The sequence below is a fragment of the Aphanomyces invadans genome, assembly GCF_000520115.1.
Source record: "Aphanomyces invadans strain NJM9701 unplaced genomic scaffold supercont1.2, whole genome shotgun sequence".
Lineage (NCBI taxonomy): Eukaryota > Oomycota > Saprolegniomycetes > Saprolegniales > Verrucalvaceae > Aphanomyces > Aphanomyces invadans.
In genome coordinates, this window is record NW_008580147.1 from 257,004 (window position 1) to 272,227 (window position 15,224).

General features: G+C 54.0%; 8 protein-coding genes across 15 annotated transcripts; 3 read left to right on the top strand and 5 right to left on the bottom strand.

The window, feature by feature from the left end:
* Positions 1-879: 879 nt before the first annotated feature.
* H310_00903 (chaperonin GroL) lies at positions 880-2,592 on the bottom strand (the record flags this gene model as incomplete). The annotated part of the gene is made up of 1 exon (XM_008863859.1): positions 880-2,592. One exon carries the CDS (start codon positions 2,590-2,592, stop codon positions 880-882), a length of 1,713 nt encoding a protein of 570 aa, XP_008862081.1.
* A 757-nt stretch (positions 2,593-3,349) lies between these two features.
* Positions 3,350-4,245, bottom strand: H310_00904 (hypothetical protein). The gene is made up of 5 exons (XM_008863860.1): positions 4,176-4,245; positions 3,870-4,126; positions 3,724-3,822; positions 3,524-3,667; positions 3,350-3,466 (listed from the first exon to the last, which is right to left on the bottom strand). Exons 1-5 carry the CDS (start codon positions 4,180-4,182, stop codon positions 3,389-3,391), a joined length of 585 nt encoding a protein of 194 aa, XP_008862082.1. The 5' UTR covers positions 4,183-4,245; the 3' UTR covers positions 3,350-3,388.
* A 92-nt stretch (positions 4,246-4,337) lies between these two features.
* H310_00905 lies at positions 4,338-6,190 on the bottom strand. Of its 2 annotated transcripts, XM_008863861.1 has the most exons (4): positions 5,993-6,190; positions 5,851-5,940; positions 5,014-5,800; positions 4,338-4,960 (listed from the first exon to the last, which is right to left on the bottom strand). In XM_008863861.1, the coding sequence occupies exons 1-4, from the start codon at positions 6,145-6,147 to the stop codon at positions 4,532-4,534; spliced, it is 1,461 nt and encodes a 486-aa protein (XP_008862083.1). In that variant the 5' UTR covers positions 6,148-6,190; the 3' UTR covers positions 4,338-4,531. The 2 variants fall into 2 exon arrangements, with proteins under 2 accessions (XP_008862083.1, XP_008862084.1); XM_008863862.1 differs by having other exon boundaries at positions 4,338-5,800.
* Positions 6,191-6,242: 52 nt separating this feature from the next.
* Positions 6,243-7,447, top strand: H310_00906 (hypothetical protein; the record flags this gene model as incomplete). Of its 4 annotated transcripts, XM_008863863.1 has the most annotated exons (7): positions 6,243-6,365; positions 6,425-6,567; positions 6,624-6,717; positions 6,768-6,827; positions 6,910-6,997; positions 7,054-7,176; positions 7,241-7,447. In XM_008863863.1, 7 exons carry the CDS (start codon positions 6,243-6,245, stop codon positions 7,408-7,410), a joined length of 801 nt encoding a protein of 266 aa, XP_008862085.1. In that variant the 3' UTR covers positions 7,411-7,447. The 4 variants fall into 4 exon arrangements, with proteins under 4 accessions (XP_008862085.1, XP_008862088.1, XP_008862086.1 ...); XM_008863866.1 differs by having other exon boundaries at positions 6,768-6,997; XM_008863864.1 differs by having other exon boundaries at positions 7,054-7,447.
* Positions 7,439-8,720, bottom strand: H310_00907 (hypothetical protein; the record flags this gene model as incomplete). Its single annotated transcript, XM_008863867.1, has 7 exons — positions 7,439-7,554; positions 7,602-7,687; positions 7,752-7,986; positions 8,048-8,155; positions 8,205-8,268; positions 8,314-8,612; positions 8,663-8,720. The coding sequence occupies 7 exons, from the start codon at positions 8,718-8,720 to the stop codon at positions 7,439-7,441; spliced, it is 966 nt and encodes a 321-aa protein (XP_008862089.1).
* Positions 8,721-9,637: 917 nt separating this feature from the next.
* Positions 9,638-11,561, top strand: H310_00908 (hypothetical protein). 3 transcript variants are annotated; one of them, XM_008863868.1, is made up of 7 exons: positions 9,638-10,092; positions 10,139-10,265; positions 10,313-10,438; positions 10,491-10,561; positions 10,621-10,687; positions 10,747-11,007; positions 11,053-11,561. In XM_008863868.1, the coding sequence occupies exons 1-7, from the start codon at positions 9,644-9,646 to the stop codon at positions 11,467-11,469; spliced, it is 1,518 nt and encodes a 505-aa protein (XP_008862090.1). In that variant the 5' UTR covers positions 9,638-9,643; the 3' UTR covers positions 11,470-11,561. The 3 variants fall into 3 exon arrangements, with proteins under 3 accessions (XP_008862090.1, XP_008862091.1, XP_008862092.1); XM_008863869.1 differs by having other exon boundaries at positions 9,638-10,265; XM_008863870.1 differs by having other exon boundaries at positions 10,747-11,561.
* A 135-nt stretch (positions 11,562-11,696) lies between these two features.
* On the top strand, positions 11,697-13,809 carry H310_00909 (hypothetical protein). Its single transcript, XM_008863871.1, has 7 exons — positions 11,697-12,271; positions 12,323-12,449; positions 12,494-12,619; positions 12,662-12,732; positions 12,819-12,885; positions 12,943-13,203; positions 13,246-13,809. Exons 1-7 carry the CDS (start codon positions 11,718-11,720, stop codon positions 13,693-13,695), a joined length of 1,656 nt encoding a protein of 551 aa, XP_008862093.1. The 5' UTR covers positions 11,697-11,717; the 3' UTR covers positions 13,696-13,809.
* A 115-nt stretch (positions 13,810-13,924) lies between these two features.
* On the bottom strand, positions 13,925-15,224 carry H310_00910 (the record flags this gene model as incomplete). 2 transcript variants are annotated; one of them, XM_008863873.1, is made up of 3 exons in its annotated part: positions 13,925-14,525; positions 14,583-14,886; positions 14,937-15,224. In XM_008863873.1, 3 exons carry the CDS (start codon positions 15,222-15,224, stop codon positions 14,455-14,457), a joined length of 663 nt encoding a protein of 220 aa, XP_008862095.1. In that variant the 3' UTR covers positions 13,925-14,454. The 2 variants fall into 2 exon arrangements, with proteins under 2 accessions (XP_008862095.1, XP_008862094.1); XM_008863872.1 differs by having other exon boundaries at positions 14,579-14,886.

Below are 15,224 nucleotides of genomic sequence, written 5' to 3' on the forward strand. Positions count from 1 at the left end.
TTAGCGATACCTCTCGTGCTTAGCGCCTTGCGGATTGCAGGCGCCATGTCAAGCGGTGGTCGCGACGGCCATTCAGTAGTTTCCACATCATACATGAAGTTTTGACTCGATGGAAGGGCATGGGACGCTTGCGACCTGCTTCTCCAAAGGACAATGGATGCTGCGAGGTCAACTTCGCCTCCAACATCATGCCATCCGATGGGAATTGCGCAACCATGCCAGCCCCATGGAACCTGGCAAGTAAAGCTGCTACGGTCGCACTTGGATGCCCCGGACATTGTGCGTATAGCAAGGCGTTTTCCATGACGATATGTCAAAGCGCTAGGTCGAGTTTCGCTTGTCCGCAGCGATAGTGCGAATGAGGGCAGGTGATGCCGCAGTACGACTCTGCCTTGGCACAAATTCCATCACAGCAATGGGTTTCCCACGACGAGAAGGGCACACGATCGCCCAGCGTCCCCGTGCGGTCGGACGATTTGGCAACATGCTATCCACGACCGTAGGCCATCTCAACCTGCACAACAGCGACCGATCCTAGCACTGTCGACCGTACTTGGTCAGGAAACCGCACAGCTCAGCGCCTCGAGCGTCATGCTCCACCCCAGTCCTAGCTCCATCAACTGCACGAAGCGCAGACTTCTCGGGCGCACGCAGGAACCTTGCGCACGCCTGCCCACTTGACGTTGGGCGTCGTAATCACATTCGAAGAATTGCACACACTGTGCCTGGGTAGGCGCGGCGGACGAGCTCAACAGGATCCGTCGTGCATTCGAGTTTTTGCAAGCCGTGCGACATCGTCGCCATACGACTCGACAGTTCGGACGAGGGAAGACAACTATTCTATTTGTTAAATGGATTTTTGAATCGCACACGAGGCATTTACATCATGCCACCCATGCCGCCCATACCGCCCATGCCGGGCATGCCACCAGCGGCAGGGGCGTTTTCTTCCGGCAAGTCGGCAATCAAAGCTTCTGCCGTCATCATCAACGACGCCACACTCGACGCGTCCACGAGGCCAGTGCGCACCACCTTGGTGGGGTCGATAATCCCGGCTTCAACCATGTCGACGTACTGGCCCGTTTGCGCGTTGAAACCAAACGTGGGAGAATCCTGTTCGAGCAACTTGCCCACAATCACCGCGCCTTCTTCACCGGCGTTCTTGGCGATTTGGGTCACAGTCGATCGGCACGCACGTTCAATGATTTGGATGCCCACCTTTTGGTCCATGTTGGCCACGCCGTCGTACAATGACTTGAGGTTGCGCGATGCCCACAACAAAGCGGTACCACCGCCGGGCACAATCCCTTCTTCAACGGCGGCGCGGGTGGCGTTAAGCGCATCCACGACGCGGTCCTTCTTCTCGCCCACTTCGACTTCGCTTGCACCACCAACCTTGATGACGGCAATACCGCCGCCCAACTTGGCCAGGCGTTCCTGGAGCTTTTCCTTTTCGTAGTCAGACGTGGATTGCGCAATCGAGTCCTTGAGCAATTCCACACGTTCAGCAATTGCGTCCTTGGCGCCTTCGCCGTCCAAGATCAAAGTATCGTCCTTGGTGATCGTCACCTTCTTGGCCGTGCCGAGAATGTCGGGGGTCGCGTTGTCCAGGCGAAGGCCAACGTCTTCGCTAATGACCTTGGCACCGGTCAAGACGGCCATGTCTTGCAAACCAGCTTTGCGGTTGTCACCGAAACCAGGGGCCTTGACGGCGCACACCTTGATGCCGGCACGGATGCGGTTGAGAATCAAAGCCGCCAACGCTTCCGACTCGACATCTTCCGCGATAATGAGCAACGGGCGTTGCGCCTTGTACACAAATTCCAACATAGGGGCAATGCCTTGGGCCGACGACACCTTCTTTTCGACCAAGAGGATGTACGGGTTTTCCAATTCGCAAGCTTGGTTCTTGCTGTTGGTGACGAAATAGGGAGAGATGTAGCCACGGTCAAACTTCATGCCTTCAACGACTTCCAATTCGTTGTACAACGTCTTGCCATCTTGGACAGTGATCACACCTTCGCGGCCGACACGTTCCATGGCGTCCGAGATCAAGTCGCCAATTTCCTTTTCGCTGTTGGCAGAAATCGTGGCAACTTGAGCCACCTTTTCCTTGTCGTCAATATCTTGCGACAACTTGGCCAATTCCGACACAACATGGTCGACAGCCAATTGGATACCGCGGCGCAAGTCTTGAGGGTTCATGCCGGCCGCGACACTCTTGCAACCTTCACTGTAGATGGCGCGGGTGAGCACGGTGGCGGACGTGGTACCGTCACCCGCGGCGTCGTTCGTGTTGTTGGCGACTTGGCGCAACAATTGAGCCCCCATGTTTTCAAACTTGTCACGGAATTCAATGTTCTTGGCCACGGTCACACCATCTTTGGTGATCTTTGGGGCGCCGTATGCTTGGTCAATCACGACGTTGCGACCCTTGGGACCCAACGTGACCTGGACGGCGTCAGCGAGCTGATCAGCGCCCTTCAACATGAGGGCACGGCCTTCAACACCGAAGCGGATGTCCTTGCCGGAGGCAAAGAATCGCTTGGACATGGTGCGCGCCATCTGCGTTGGAACTTGCTTCGAGAGCATGGTGTTTTTGACGAATGGGAAAATTGCAAACTGCGCTCGTCCCCATGTTGAATCCATGGCCAGCCCTACCCTCAATTAAATGTGACAGGTTTATCCGTGGACGCAAGTGGGGGTATACAAACACCAAGTGACTTTTGTTTGTCGGTCCATTCATTCCAAATGCCAGATGCGGCAGTTGAAGCCTTTCTAGAAAAGTCACCATGGCTCGGTGCTTGGAACCTCGGAGCATCGCTGGTTGTGGACACCTGCAAAAGCGACTTGTACGAGTGTCTACAGCAGTCATGAACTGCACTCATGCCACCGATACAGCGAAGGGAAGGTCCCTCGTTACCGACTATCAAGCAATCGTCAAGGACAGTTCGCACCTTCGGCAGCATTCCACGCAAAGAGAATATAAAGTATTACAGGAATAGGGTTGACTGCCACTCATTCAATTAATTGCGATTGGTCAAAAGATCGTTTGCGAATCTTCGCCATGTCTAGGGAAAAAGGTGGGCGTCGCGACAGGAGGAGATAGACACTGCGACGGCTGCAGGAGTCTGCTACGCAAAGATGGGCGCCCCCAAGGAGGTCAGACGTTGATATGTGCAGGCGGTTCGTTGAAACCCAACCGGTTGCGAACGCAAGCATGCTCTTCTTGCATCGCAGCGACCAGGCTCGTACTCGTACGATGAGCCAACGACATGAGATGTGTGAGGGTGCATGCGTCCCATGATGAGATGATCTTATTGTCCGCAACGATTGTGCGAAGGTTGAATATGGGAAGAGCACGATGAAAGTATTCATATACACGGCATTACATAGTTGTCAGGAGTCGTTCGACCGCGGCATTTTCGTCGCCCTTGGCTTCTGCCAACGCCTTGTGCACTTTATCCTATGCACAAGAGTTCCCAAGATCAAGTTAAGGATTGAGCAATAAGGTAGGGTGTACCTTGGGGAATCCCATGTCCATGAGGCGTTGGACTGCTTCGCAGTCGTTCTCCGACTTTTCCGTGGCATAAGTTTGCGTCCAAAAAGCCGCCGTGCTGTTGAAACGTTCTTTGTCGTGAATGTACATGCGCGCCACTTCCGCGTCCTAACACACACGCAAGTGAAGTTAAGGCGCTGTGTTTCTCGCTATCGTTTGAAAACCTGTGGGTCTGTGGGTTCGGCAGCAGATAACAGCGCTTGGATGGATAAGAGGGTGGTTTTGATCGTTAGGGCAGGGGACCACGCATCTTTCAGGATGTCCTGTGCATGTGTCAAGCAACTGGGAACAAAGGACTCGAGGCACATACGAGACAAATTGCTCCTGTTTGCGACGAAATGTTGGGGTGCCAAATCTTCGTTTCAAATCGAACCTTCGGCGGCTCAAAGGGATATGTCTTTGGGATGTTGATTTCCAGCACAAAATGGCCGCCTTCATACGGCGTACCCACGGGCCCGCGGATGGTACCAACGAGGGCATCCCAAACACCGTCTGAGCGCAGCGACGCCGAGACACCGGACAATTCAACGCCGCGTTGGCATTCTTCCAACTCCTTCCTGATGCGTCCTAGTGCGACGTCACTTGAAGCCTCGGTCCATGCATCTGCAAGTCGCACCTGCCATGCCGCCGCCGTCAGCGTGCGACGAATTCGGTGGAAACTTGATGACTGTATGGTTTTTTCTCCAAGCTGTTCCTGTCTATGCCAACCTTGCGTGCATACTAAGATGATGTTAAAATTTCCTTATAAATACGTCGATTTTTATTAAATCACGCCAATCACCGTCAACAAATTCATATTTCTTGCACATGTCACGGTGGTGGGCGAGTCCAGCGCTCGGCGCATGTACTGGTCAGCGACGACTCCTTGGGATGATTCCTTGTGCCGCGGGGGCACGTAGACGATGAGATTGCGCCACCTTCGCCCCCTCTGCTGGACCTTGTTGCATTGCGCATACAACTCAACCTCCCCCGTTAATTTTGCTGGCCGGGTTTGCAGGTCGGATACCGCACCCGTCCATTCACGTAGGCGACGGGGTGGATGGGCTGGAACATGCGATACGTGGCCCAGTTGGCTTGGATGTTTGTCACGGCCGAGTACGTCGAGTACACACCGAGCACGGCGCTGACAACGATGACGACGTATGAAAAGCCCCTGGTCGCAGCACCCATCCAAGTTCCGTCAGAAGAAAACAAGCACAAGAAACACACGCAAGGCATGATCAAGCACGGCAATGTCACGGTCGTGGCGCCGATCAGTGTCAGGATATCCGCAAAGGATGCCTGCAGCATCACCGCTAAGAAACATTGAACGGTCACGATGCCCGTGCGAAGCAACACGCGGCAGACATGCTCCGTCGCCGTGAACTTCAACGAGTCGTGCAAAACGTCATGAACAAACTTCTATCGGAACAAATAGTTCATCGTGAAGGCCCCACCGGGACATGGCCACCAACCTCTTGCGCTTCCGTCGACTCGACCGATTTGTACTCGGCATTGTGCTTGACTCCCATAAGGTGTGCATCTGCCGACGAGCTGCTGTCTGCCACTCCATTGCCTTCGGCGTTACGGAGGAGCTTTTCTTTGAGCGTGTCAATGTCGCTGTCTTTGCCAAATACGCTGCGCTCGATCACGAACAGCGTCGGGCTCATGATGACGGGGTACGCAACGGCAATGTGAACCAACATGCACGCATTCGCCAGGACCTTCCATGGCCCGTGTGGCATGGATTCCACCAGAGTTGCCGGCGCCATGCATCCGAATTGCGCGTACGTGAGGATGCCGATGAACATGTACAAAACTGTGACGTAGATGAGGGTGGTGCTGACAGTTGTGACCAAGGTGGCACTGCCCATCGCTGAGCATTGCCGGTGTAATGGAGGAATAAGTAGTGCCGATCCAAATGCAAACATGATGCCCCCAAAGGCCGAAAGCGCCGAGGCGACGGACACGTTCGACTCGCGCGAAGCCAGTGGCCGCTCCACGAAGTTGACAGTCAAGGCGATGCCGTCGGTGAACAACGTCGAGACGCTCCCGAGTATGCAAAGAATTACCGTGTCTCGCAATGTAGGAATGCACACAAGGGGCAGCATGCATATTGCAGTCGCGACGATCCACTGGGTGGATGTAAGGTGGACGTTGAAGCCTGCCGTGATGTTGGGAAGTAACTCCGTGCCAGCAAGCACGAGAAATGCTATAGGAGTGGCCAAGCACGAAAGCGACTCCGATACGACGATGGCGTATCTAGCATGTCAAGGCGGTGTCATCCTAGTTTATGGAGGGTAGTAGCTTACCTCCCGACGGAACCGCAGGCGTGGAGTCCCAGGTCACCGAACGTACGAACGTGCGTGGGAGCAATTGTCATGCAACGGCACATCAGGGAACTAGCGAGATGGGGCATGGTGAGCTGTAGATATCGGCAGCTGTGACATCTACCTGGCGTGGACGTTGCATGCCGAAAAGAAGTAGAGGACGATAGAGCCAAGGATCGATCCGGTCGCTGCAAAAATATGCCCCATGCTCAACGAACCCACGCCGAACGTGTACGTGAACAGCATGAGCGCATTGCGGGTATCTTCGTCCACCATCATGTCGCCGCCGCCTCCAATGAGCCCACACAACCTTTCGCAAAACAGTTTCGGAATCCTTCGACTGTCCGGATACAACATTATCCGAAACCTCCACCATGACATTTTCCCAAATGACCGACACAAAGCTCGCCAAGGCGCTGTGGGATGGCCATGTGCCTGTGTGCTTCAACATCGATGCCTCCGAAATCACGACGCTTCAAGTCCCCCGTCCATACTACGTACGTGTGCCTCGGCATGGTGATTGCCCAAGTCTTTACCATCCCTGTGGCGTATGTAGGCCATGGTCCCTCGAGTGAGCTCTGTCATGTGCGCCACCACGGATGCCGTGATCAACCACTTTAAAGACGTCGCGCCGCCAACGCTGTCTAGCCAGCTTTCTCGCTTCGTATGGTTCGAGTTCAAGGGTATGCCTCTGAAATGGTACATATGTTCGTTTGATATCTCCACCTCACATGAGGAAAACATGTCGTTCACAGGCAGTTGCCATTCGGAGTCCTATATGACTTACACGGCGACGGCATGCTACCGTGGGCGATCACAGTGCATTTTCAAGGCTATCCATCGCAGCATGTATGTGGAGAGTTCCTTTTCTTTCCCTGCCTCATGCCGTTCCTGGGCAGTTGCTCCCATGCGACAACCTCCAAGCAGTCGAAATGCACTTTATGAACTGCTACAAGCAAGTACGTCGGCAATTGTCGCTGATCCAACGCTGCCGCAGTTCCATTACAGATAACTATGGCGATCTGCTCACTTGGTTTGTAGTCGATGTTTCTGTTGTTCGGCAGCACCAAGTGGATCATGAACTTGCCCCAACAAAAGCACACACAGCTCTGGAAAAGTCTCGTGAAGAGTATGTCCATCGCGAAATTTTATTTTCATTGTTTGTCGAGCCCGACGATTTCGTAGATGACTTTGCCATGTATCAAGCGGTGCACGGGGCGGTGGTTCCCGCGACCGAGCCGAGGCGGCACATTCCGCTGCGCGTGCTACTCCCGCACGAAGCCACGATTCAACTCCCGCTTCCTTCAAGTACCATCCCCCCGTCCTAGTGTGCTTTCTCAATATCACATGCTCACATGTCTCCTCCTCATAGGCTTGGAGACAATCCGATCTGCGCTAGTGTATCTGTTACCACAAGTGGACATCGACGCTGCGGCCGTTCGCGTGCACGGCATCGACGTCGAACTGGATCTGTCGATCAGCGAACTCTACAGGCACTTTGCCTACCCCGATGGATTTTTGTACATTGCCGTCCTTCCTTAAGTTAATTTGTTTGGCCGCCCTGTGTCGTCTACCCCAAGTTGATGCCTTCATAAGTCGGCACCATGTACTTGATGTTGACATAAGCGTCAGGACCTCCCACGCGCTCCATCTTTTCGAGAGTCGTCCGCACAAGATCCCCGAGATCTATCGCGCCACAGTCACGCATGTGTCGAGTTGAAAGACATGTTTACCCTGGTTGTGGCGTTGGCCAAAGTCAATCGAGTCGCCGATGTTATGCCGACTGTTCTTGAACAGGTTGAGGGTCGGAAGGAGTTGCCTGGGAAATGTGGCGTGAGTGAGACGATTGTGTTGAGACGGGGGCGTTTTGCATGAAGAAGGACCTGTAGTACGGCACCAGGGCAACACCAATGCCTTCGACGTCAAGAAGGATTTGCATGACTTTGAGGGTTTCGCACACAAGCTTTTGATCCCGAGTGTTGAGCGCGACCCGCAGCGGTGCGACAACTTTATGTAGACATGCGTGGACCTTCTCGGGGTGTTGCCGGCCGTATTGCAATAGCTCTATCGAGCCTTTCGTTGCAAGAAAATGATACGGCTCTTGCGACTCCCGCGTGCCTACCGACGCCACCGTCGCAGTCACAATCCCCTGCCATTCAACACATCACCCAAGACGCACCGTCCAAAAGCAATGGCAGCATCACGCTGTAGTCAATTTCCGCCAACGGCTTGGTCCATCGCAGCGCATTGCCCCCCGTTGTGGGTTCGATGCAGATCGGCACAGCCCCTAAACGTCATCGTGAACCAACATGACGAATGCTACAGGAACAACAGACCGCGGGTGTACGAGCTCGGGAAGGTTGAGCTTGGGATCGGTCGCTTCTTGAATGCGCCGGCAACCTTTGACAACCCATCAAGTACTCGTAAAGAGCGCTAGGAGTATACCGGAGGCAGCGACTCACGGGCATACTTGTCCTTATGCTTCTTCAGCACAACTTCGTGCTCGATGTACTTTCGAGTGGGCGATGGAAACTTGAGGTGTACCATGATGTCTTCCCGCTCTTTCTTGAACGATTTTTCATGTATCGACAGGTTGTCGAGGCGAACGTTCGCGAGAGGGTTGCGCTTGTGGTGGCCTTTGCCCCCTCGTACCTTGGTCTTCACCGGTGACTGGATGCCGCTGTACACGACGGCCTGTGGGTCTGCCGCGAGCTTTTTCTTCAGCTTGAGCTCGAGCACCCCCGCTACGCATGACATGACCTACATGATTGTCCTCAAGGATGGATCGGTATACTGCCAGCAATGCCAGGGTGGTTCTTTGTAGACGCGGAGCTGATCACGGACGAAGGCATGCCGGCGGCGACACCAACTCCCCCAACAGGCGAGGCCAAATATAATTCTCGTCATGGTGCATTTCTCAATCTAATTTTAGCATTGACAAAATCCTCGAAGAAATTGGGAGATGAACTCCATCGAGTTGCCCGCAAGGAAGATTGTGTGGCCCGTGACCTCTCGACACGGTTTCCTGTCCTGGGTAAGACAGCAGTGGCATTCATATCGCACCAACTCTGGTGCTGACCTGCATATGACGCATGGTTCGCAGGAAGACCACCACATTTTGCCCCTGTTGGAACCAGTTACATCCTGTAACCGAGCAAACCACATCTTGCATGGGTTAAAGCGTTGTATCGTCGAAATGATCAGGATCGTTATTTCTAAAAACAAGACAAAAAGTGTCAAAAAGTGTCGACTTTTTTCTTATTTTTTCCTTTACACACGAACGCATTATGGTCCTGGATTTCGTGCGGCGTGTTGAAAATTTTTTCTATCGAGACTCTCAAAGCCATCATGAGGAGGTTGTTCGAGCATGTCACCTGCAGTGGTGGTTCCATCGCCGTCTACGTCCAACCATTGTGCATTTGGCTCGTATAGACTTGTGCACATTGTTTCAACGAATGTTCAGTGTGAATTCTGGATCATTCGGTATATTAATACTATTTTGCGGAATACTCCACATAATTCATGCGGCAATTGCTATATTTCGAGCGATGGTGACTGCTTACATGAGTGTGGGCGCTTTCCCTCACGTTTCAAAGTCCTTGCTGGATGTAAGAACAGCCGATAGCGAAGTCGACTGTCGGACATCGCTCCGCCAGGCCACAAAGCATGATGCCAACGACGTCATGAACTCCCAAATGGTTCATCCACGTAATCCGGATACGGTGTGATGTAGTCTTCCGCTAATGTCGACGCCCAATCACATCGGCGACGTGAAATGATTTCACCGCGATACCAACGCTGGGTGGCCATCCTGGCCGTCTGCTGTCTGTTGCTGCTGCTGGGGAACGTCGCAGTGCTCTTCTCAAAGCACGCGGAAGATTTGCACACGCTCGGATGGTTGCGCGGAATGAGGCGTTCGATGCCAGCGCTCTCGAACGACACGCATATGCAAGACGAGGTGGTGGCCGCGATGGCATGGGCGTGGAAGGGCTATCGACAGCATGCGTTCGGTCATGACTCACTCGACGTCGTGCATTCAAACGGCACAGCATTTTCTGACCACGACCTCGCGATTTCCCTTGTGGACTCGTTGGACACGCTCTTCCTCCTCGGTCTCCATGACGACTTCCTCGAGGCTGCGACGTGGGCAGAGGCGAATTTAGCGCACAAGTTTGATGGCCCAGGCAAAGTCAGTCTATTTGAAACGACGATTCGTGTGCTGGGGTATTGTCTCATCTTCTCATTTCCATGCTCACACATGCAGTTGCAGGGGCCTCCTCGCAGCTTATCAACTGTCTGGGCGTTCAGGGCTCCTCGATCTCGCCGACGATTTGGGCGGTCGCTTGCTGCCTGGCATGCGGAGCTCTGTACTGCCGCGTTCGTTTGTAAGTCTGGAGGTACATGCCTTCGCTGCTCCCGAGAACATTCGTTGACCACACTTCAGGATGCAACGGCCAACGGCCCGAGTTTTCTGGCTGAGTTTACCAGTATTCAGCTCGAATTCAAGTACCTGGCCTTGCTCACGGACGATAGCGATTATAGCGACGCTGTCGAGGACGTCATGGACACAGTATAGCATCGTGATGGTCCAGATACTCGAACCCTTGACGGCTGTGCGATAGGTGAGCCAGATCGTCGAGCGGGAGTACGCCGACGGCCTCGTTCCCATCTACGTCGACAATGACCTGGGCCGGTAGCTGCAACTTGCGTTTTGGTCATGATCGTTTGCAAATGTATGCATCTTCATGGTAGAATCCACCGCAGCCGGATCAAGCTGGGGGCAGGCGGCGACAGCTACTATGAATATCTCCTCAAGCAGGTTGGTCATGCAGCAAGTTGCCACGTTCCGTGGTCGCTGCAGCTCACGTTGTCATCCAGTGGCTCTTTACAGGCAAGCGTGAGACCAAGTACCGGGACATGTACAAAACTGCGGTGAACGGAATCATGGAAAAGATGGTCGGACGGACGAAAAAGTCAGGTTGGGTCTTCCTCGGCGAGCTCGAAGTGACGGGAGAGCTCTTGCCCAAAATGGACCACCTCGTGTGCTTCATGCCTGGCATGCTTGCCCTCGGCTACATGCACGGGATGCCGCCGTCGCATTTGGTCTTTGCCAAAGAGCTCGGCCGAACTTGCTTTGAGGTTGATCATGCGATTAACCAACGGAGGGAGCTCAGACGTGCGTAGATGTACAACCAAATGGAGAGCAAGTTGGCGCCCGAGATCGCCTATTTCAACACGGTCGACGTCTCAGATGATATCCAAATACAAGCAATCGACGCTTTCAACATCCTGCGTCCTGAAACAGTCGAAAGTCTCATGGTGTTGTACCGCGTCACCAAGAACGAGACATACCGGGAATGGGGTAAGGTCATCTTCCGCGCGTTTGAACGGCACTGCAAACTGCCGCAAGGCGGGTACACAAGCGTGAACCACGTCGACTCGAGCGCCCCGACCAAGTTCTTTCGTCGGGAGATGGAGAGCTTTTTCATGGCCGAGACGCTCAAGTACTTTTACTTGCTCTTCTCGGACGAGTCGGTCGTTCCCCTCGACAAGTTTGTGCTCAACACCGAGGCGCATCCGTTACCGATCCAACGGCGATGAAATCATGTTTTTCGAGTTTGAAAATTGAATAGACGTCAGACTCAAGGATTAAATATTTTACCAAAATCACAATTGCACAAATTATACCCCGGAGTACATGTCGTCTTTACCGTATTTTCGAAAAGTGAGGATTTTGCAATGTGTTGTTTTCAGCGTGCATTGATTTCAGCCAATCACAAATTCACTCGTCAGAAGGTCGAATAATGAAAAGAAATGCGAAATAGTCGTGAAAAACATACACTGCCGCGATGAGCTCGCGGTATCAATGGGTCCTTGCGGCAGGAGCGGTGTGCTGTTTCCTGAATGTCATGTACCTTGCATCCAAGTACGGCATGCTGGAGGTCCTGATTCCCAAGAACCCAGCCCTCCGCCGAGTCACCAATGCTCCTGATCCCGTCGATGACATGACAACCGCGACGAATCCTGACATCACTACCACCACGCAGCTTGATGTCACCAAGCATTCGATTGGCGCCATCATGAATCCACTCGTGGCGATGCCGACATTGCAGAACGATACTGCCATGCAGCGTCGAGTGGTCGGTGCAATGTCGTGGGCATGGGACGCCTACCGCAAACACGCGTTCGGGTTTGACTCGTTAAACGTCCAGGAGATGGTGAAGGACGGGTTACCTGGTCACGACATGGCCATCTCGCTCGTCGATTCCCTCGATACATTGTACATTATGGGGCTCCGAGAAGAGTTCAACGAAGCCGTGGACTGGGCCGAAGCGAACCTTGCTGCTCGGTACCCGCTCCCGCCCAAAGTCAGCATCTTCGAAACGACCATTCGCAACCTTGGGTGAACGCACACGTCCCATCCACCGGGTCATGTTTGACATTTGTGCTTTAGGGGCTTGCTGTCAGCGTACACGTTGTGCCGCCGACCGTCGCTGCTGTCTCTTGCTGATGATTTGGGCGAACGATTGCACCGTGGCTTAAAGCAGACGGCGCTTCCACTATCGCTCGTCAGCCTCATCGTACGTACATGCTATTCCGCCAACGCATTGACGTGTGGCGGTAGGACGGCTCCACGAGTGATTCGAGTTACGTGGCCGAGTTCACGACGATCCAGTTGGAGTTCAAGTATTTGGCCCACCTGACAGGCAAGACTGAATACCGGGACACGGTCGAAGAATTAATGGATAAAGTAAGGTGAATCTCGACAAAAGTCGATCCATGCTGCTCGTAGGTGGCGGCTATTGTAGCCCAGGACTTTCCATCCGGTGTGTTGCCAGTCATCGTGGATAGCCACAACGGGAAGTACGTCGATCAAATGAAATTCAAGCCATCCTATCGTCGTGGCGCTGTGGCCGACTCATGACGGCGGGGGTGGGTTTGCTGCATAGGATCCATCCCGGCGTGATCAAGCTCGGTGCCGGCGGCGACAGCTACTACGAGTACTTGCTCAAACAGGTATGGCTTTGTCGCTCCTCATGTGGCTTGTTGGGCAATATGACATGATGCTGCTAGTGGCTATTTTCCGATAAACGGGAGACCAAGTACAAGGACCGGTACATGCACGCCGTGAACGGGATCATGACCAAGCTCGTCGGCCGTACGAAAAAATCCAACTGGCTGTTCCTGGGCGAGCTGTCCGAGGGCACTCCGCTGAGACCAAAGATGGATCACCTGGTGTGCTTCATCCCGGGTATGCTCGCGTTGGGCTACGTCAACGGCATGCCCGAGTCGCACTTGACGCTCGCCAAGGAGTTATTGCACACATGCTACCAGGTACTGCCGCGAGCGTGCACGACGGAGTCATGATTGCCGTAGATGTACAACCAAATGGCATCCAAATTGGCTCCAGAGATTGCGTATTTCAACACTGCCACGACAGACGACGACATCCAAGTGCATCCCCAAGACGCGTTCAATATTTTGCGGCCGGAAACAGTCGAAAGCCTCATGATCCTGTATCGCGTGACCAAGGACGAAAGGTATCGACAGTGGGGCGTCCAGATATTTGACGCTTTCGAGCGCAACACGCGGCTCGACACGGGGGGGTTCTCGAGCGTCGGCCACGTCGACCAGGCAACTGCGACCAAATTCTTCCGCCCCACCATGGACAGCTTCTTCATGGCCGAGACGCTCAAGTACTTTTACTTGCTCTTTTCCGACGAGGAAACAATTCCGCTGTACAAGTACGTGTTCAACACGGAGGCACATCCGTTCCCCATCCAGCGCGACCAAACAAAGCAAGCGACCTCTACGTCGACGCCGTAGCCTTTCCTGAACGACCTGGTCGTGCACCCCCTGTGACCACTTATTCACAAACACATTTCCTTCTGCACCACGATTGCAACTTGAAAAAAATACGACAAAGAAGTCGATGAGGGAGATATGTGGGGGCCCTGCATGGCGCCAGCCCCCACAGGGAGATGCAATGCCGTGATCGATTGAAGAGCCTGACGTGTCTTTCGTCGTGGCGGACTGGGGTATCACGGCGCTGTGATGGGATCGCGCGCATGACATGGCGTCGTTTTTCATTTTATGGCACTTCTCTATGTTATCGGCAGAGTCGCTGGCACAATCGAACGAATTCGTTGAATTCGAGCGCACCATTTCCGTTCGTGTCAAAATACGCGACGAGGCGGACGACGTCGGCTTCGTCTGGAATGTCCAGCCCCCATCGACACAGGTGCTTGTGGAACGCCAGTGGCGCGAGCGACCCCCGCGGGGCCATCAAATCAAAGAGTCTCCGTAGCGGCATGCCTTTGTCTTGGAGCACCGATGCCAGCTTGGCTTCAAAAGTTGGGTCAAAACACGAGGGGGCGGAGGTACCCACGGCAAGCGACGACTGGGATATCCTTGCAGTGCTGATTTGGGCCGCGGCCGTCTTGATTGCGTTTGCTCCGTCCCTCTGGGTCCGTGACACGGTTGATCCGTGCCAACTCGAGAAACCTTCCAAGAGCTTGCCGAAATCGACGAGCGATAGCTGGTCCTGTTTTCGGGTGAAGTGTCGGGTCAAGTACATGAGCTCCTTCATGTGCATGTCGACGCCAATGATAGATTTGAAGCCATGGTGCAATTCGCCCAGGGTGAGGAACGAGTACCTACAGATTGTGTTGGCCCATGCACCGGGACTCGACTTGTACAGACACAGCACCTGCCTTGGTCCATCTGCAAAAACAAGTCGCGAACGGACATGCCGCGCTGATACAACTTTGCGCGAATATGCGCCACGAGCTCTTCTGTGCGCCGGTGTTCCAGTAACGCCAAGTCGTCGGTGTCGACGGGAGGTCCGCAGAGCGCCAGCGACGCCAATGCATCGTGGGCTTCGGACCGTGGAGGCTCCGAGTCGGTTGCATGAACGAGATGCAAGAAGTTGGTGTAGTTAATGCGTCCTTGTCCTTGCGGATCGTATTTTTGAAAGAGTCGGGCAAGGACGGAGGGGTCGACATCCAAGTTGAGGACCTACACGCCGCGAGATTGAAAATAGTAGTTCGACGTCGTTGGAGGCATACATCGAGGGCACTTCGAAAGTCCGAGTAGCTCATGTACCCACTGGTTTGCCGATCGAAGCGGAGGAATCGCGTCCGAATGTCACCATAGCGACGAACGAGGATCCGGCCGATATGACGCTCCAAGTGCGCGACGGCATCGTGCGTGGTCTGGCAACGCGAACGAAGTGGTGCAAGCGCTACATCGAGCATCGCCAAGAGCGTACGCGAAGCGTCCGTGTCGAAACCCACGCTCTGCTGCACATCAAACACGAACGAAGTCATCATCTCGACGAACTCTTCCTTGGACAT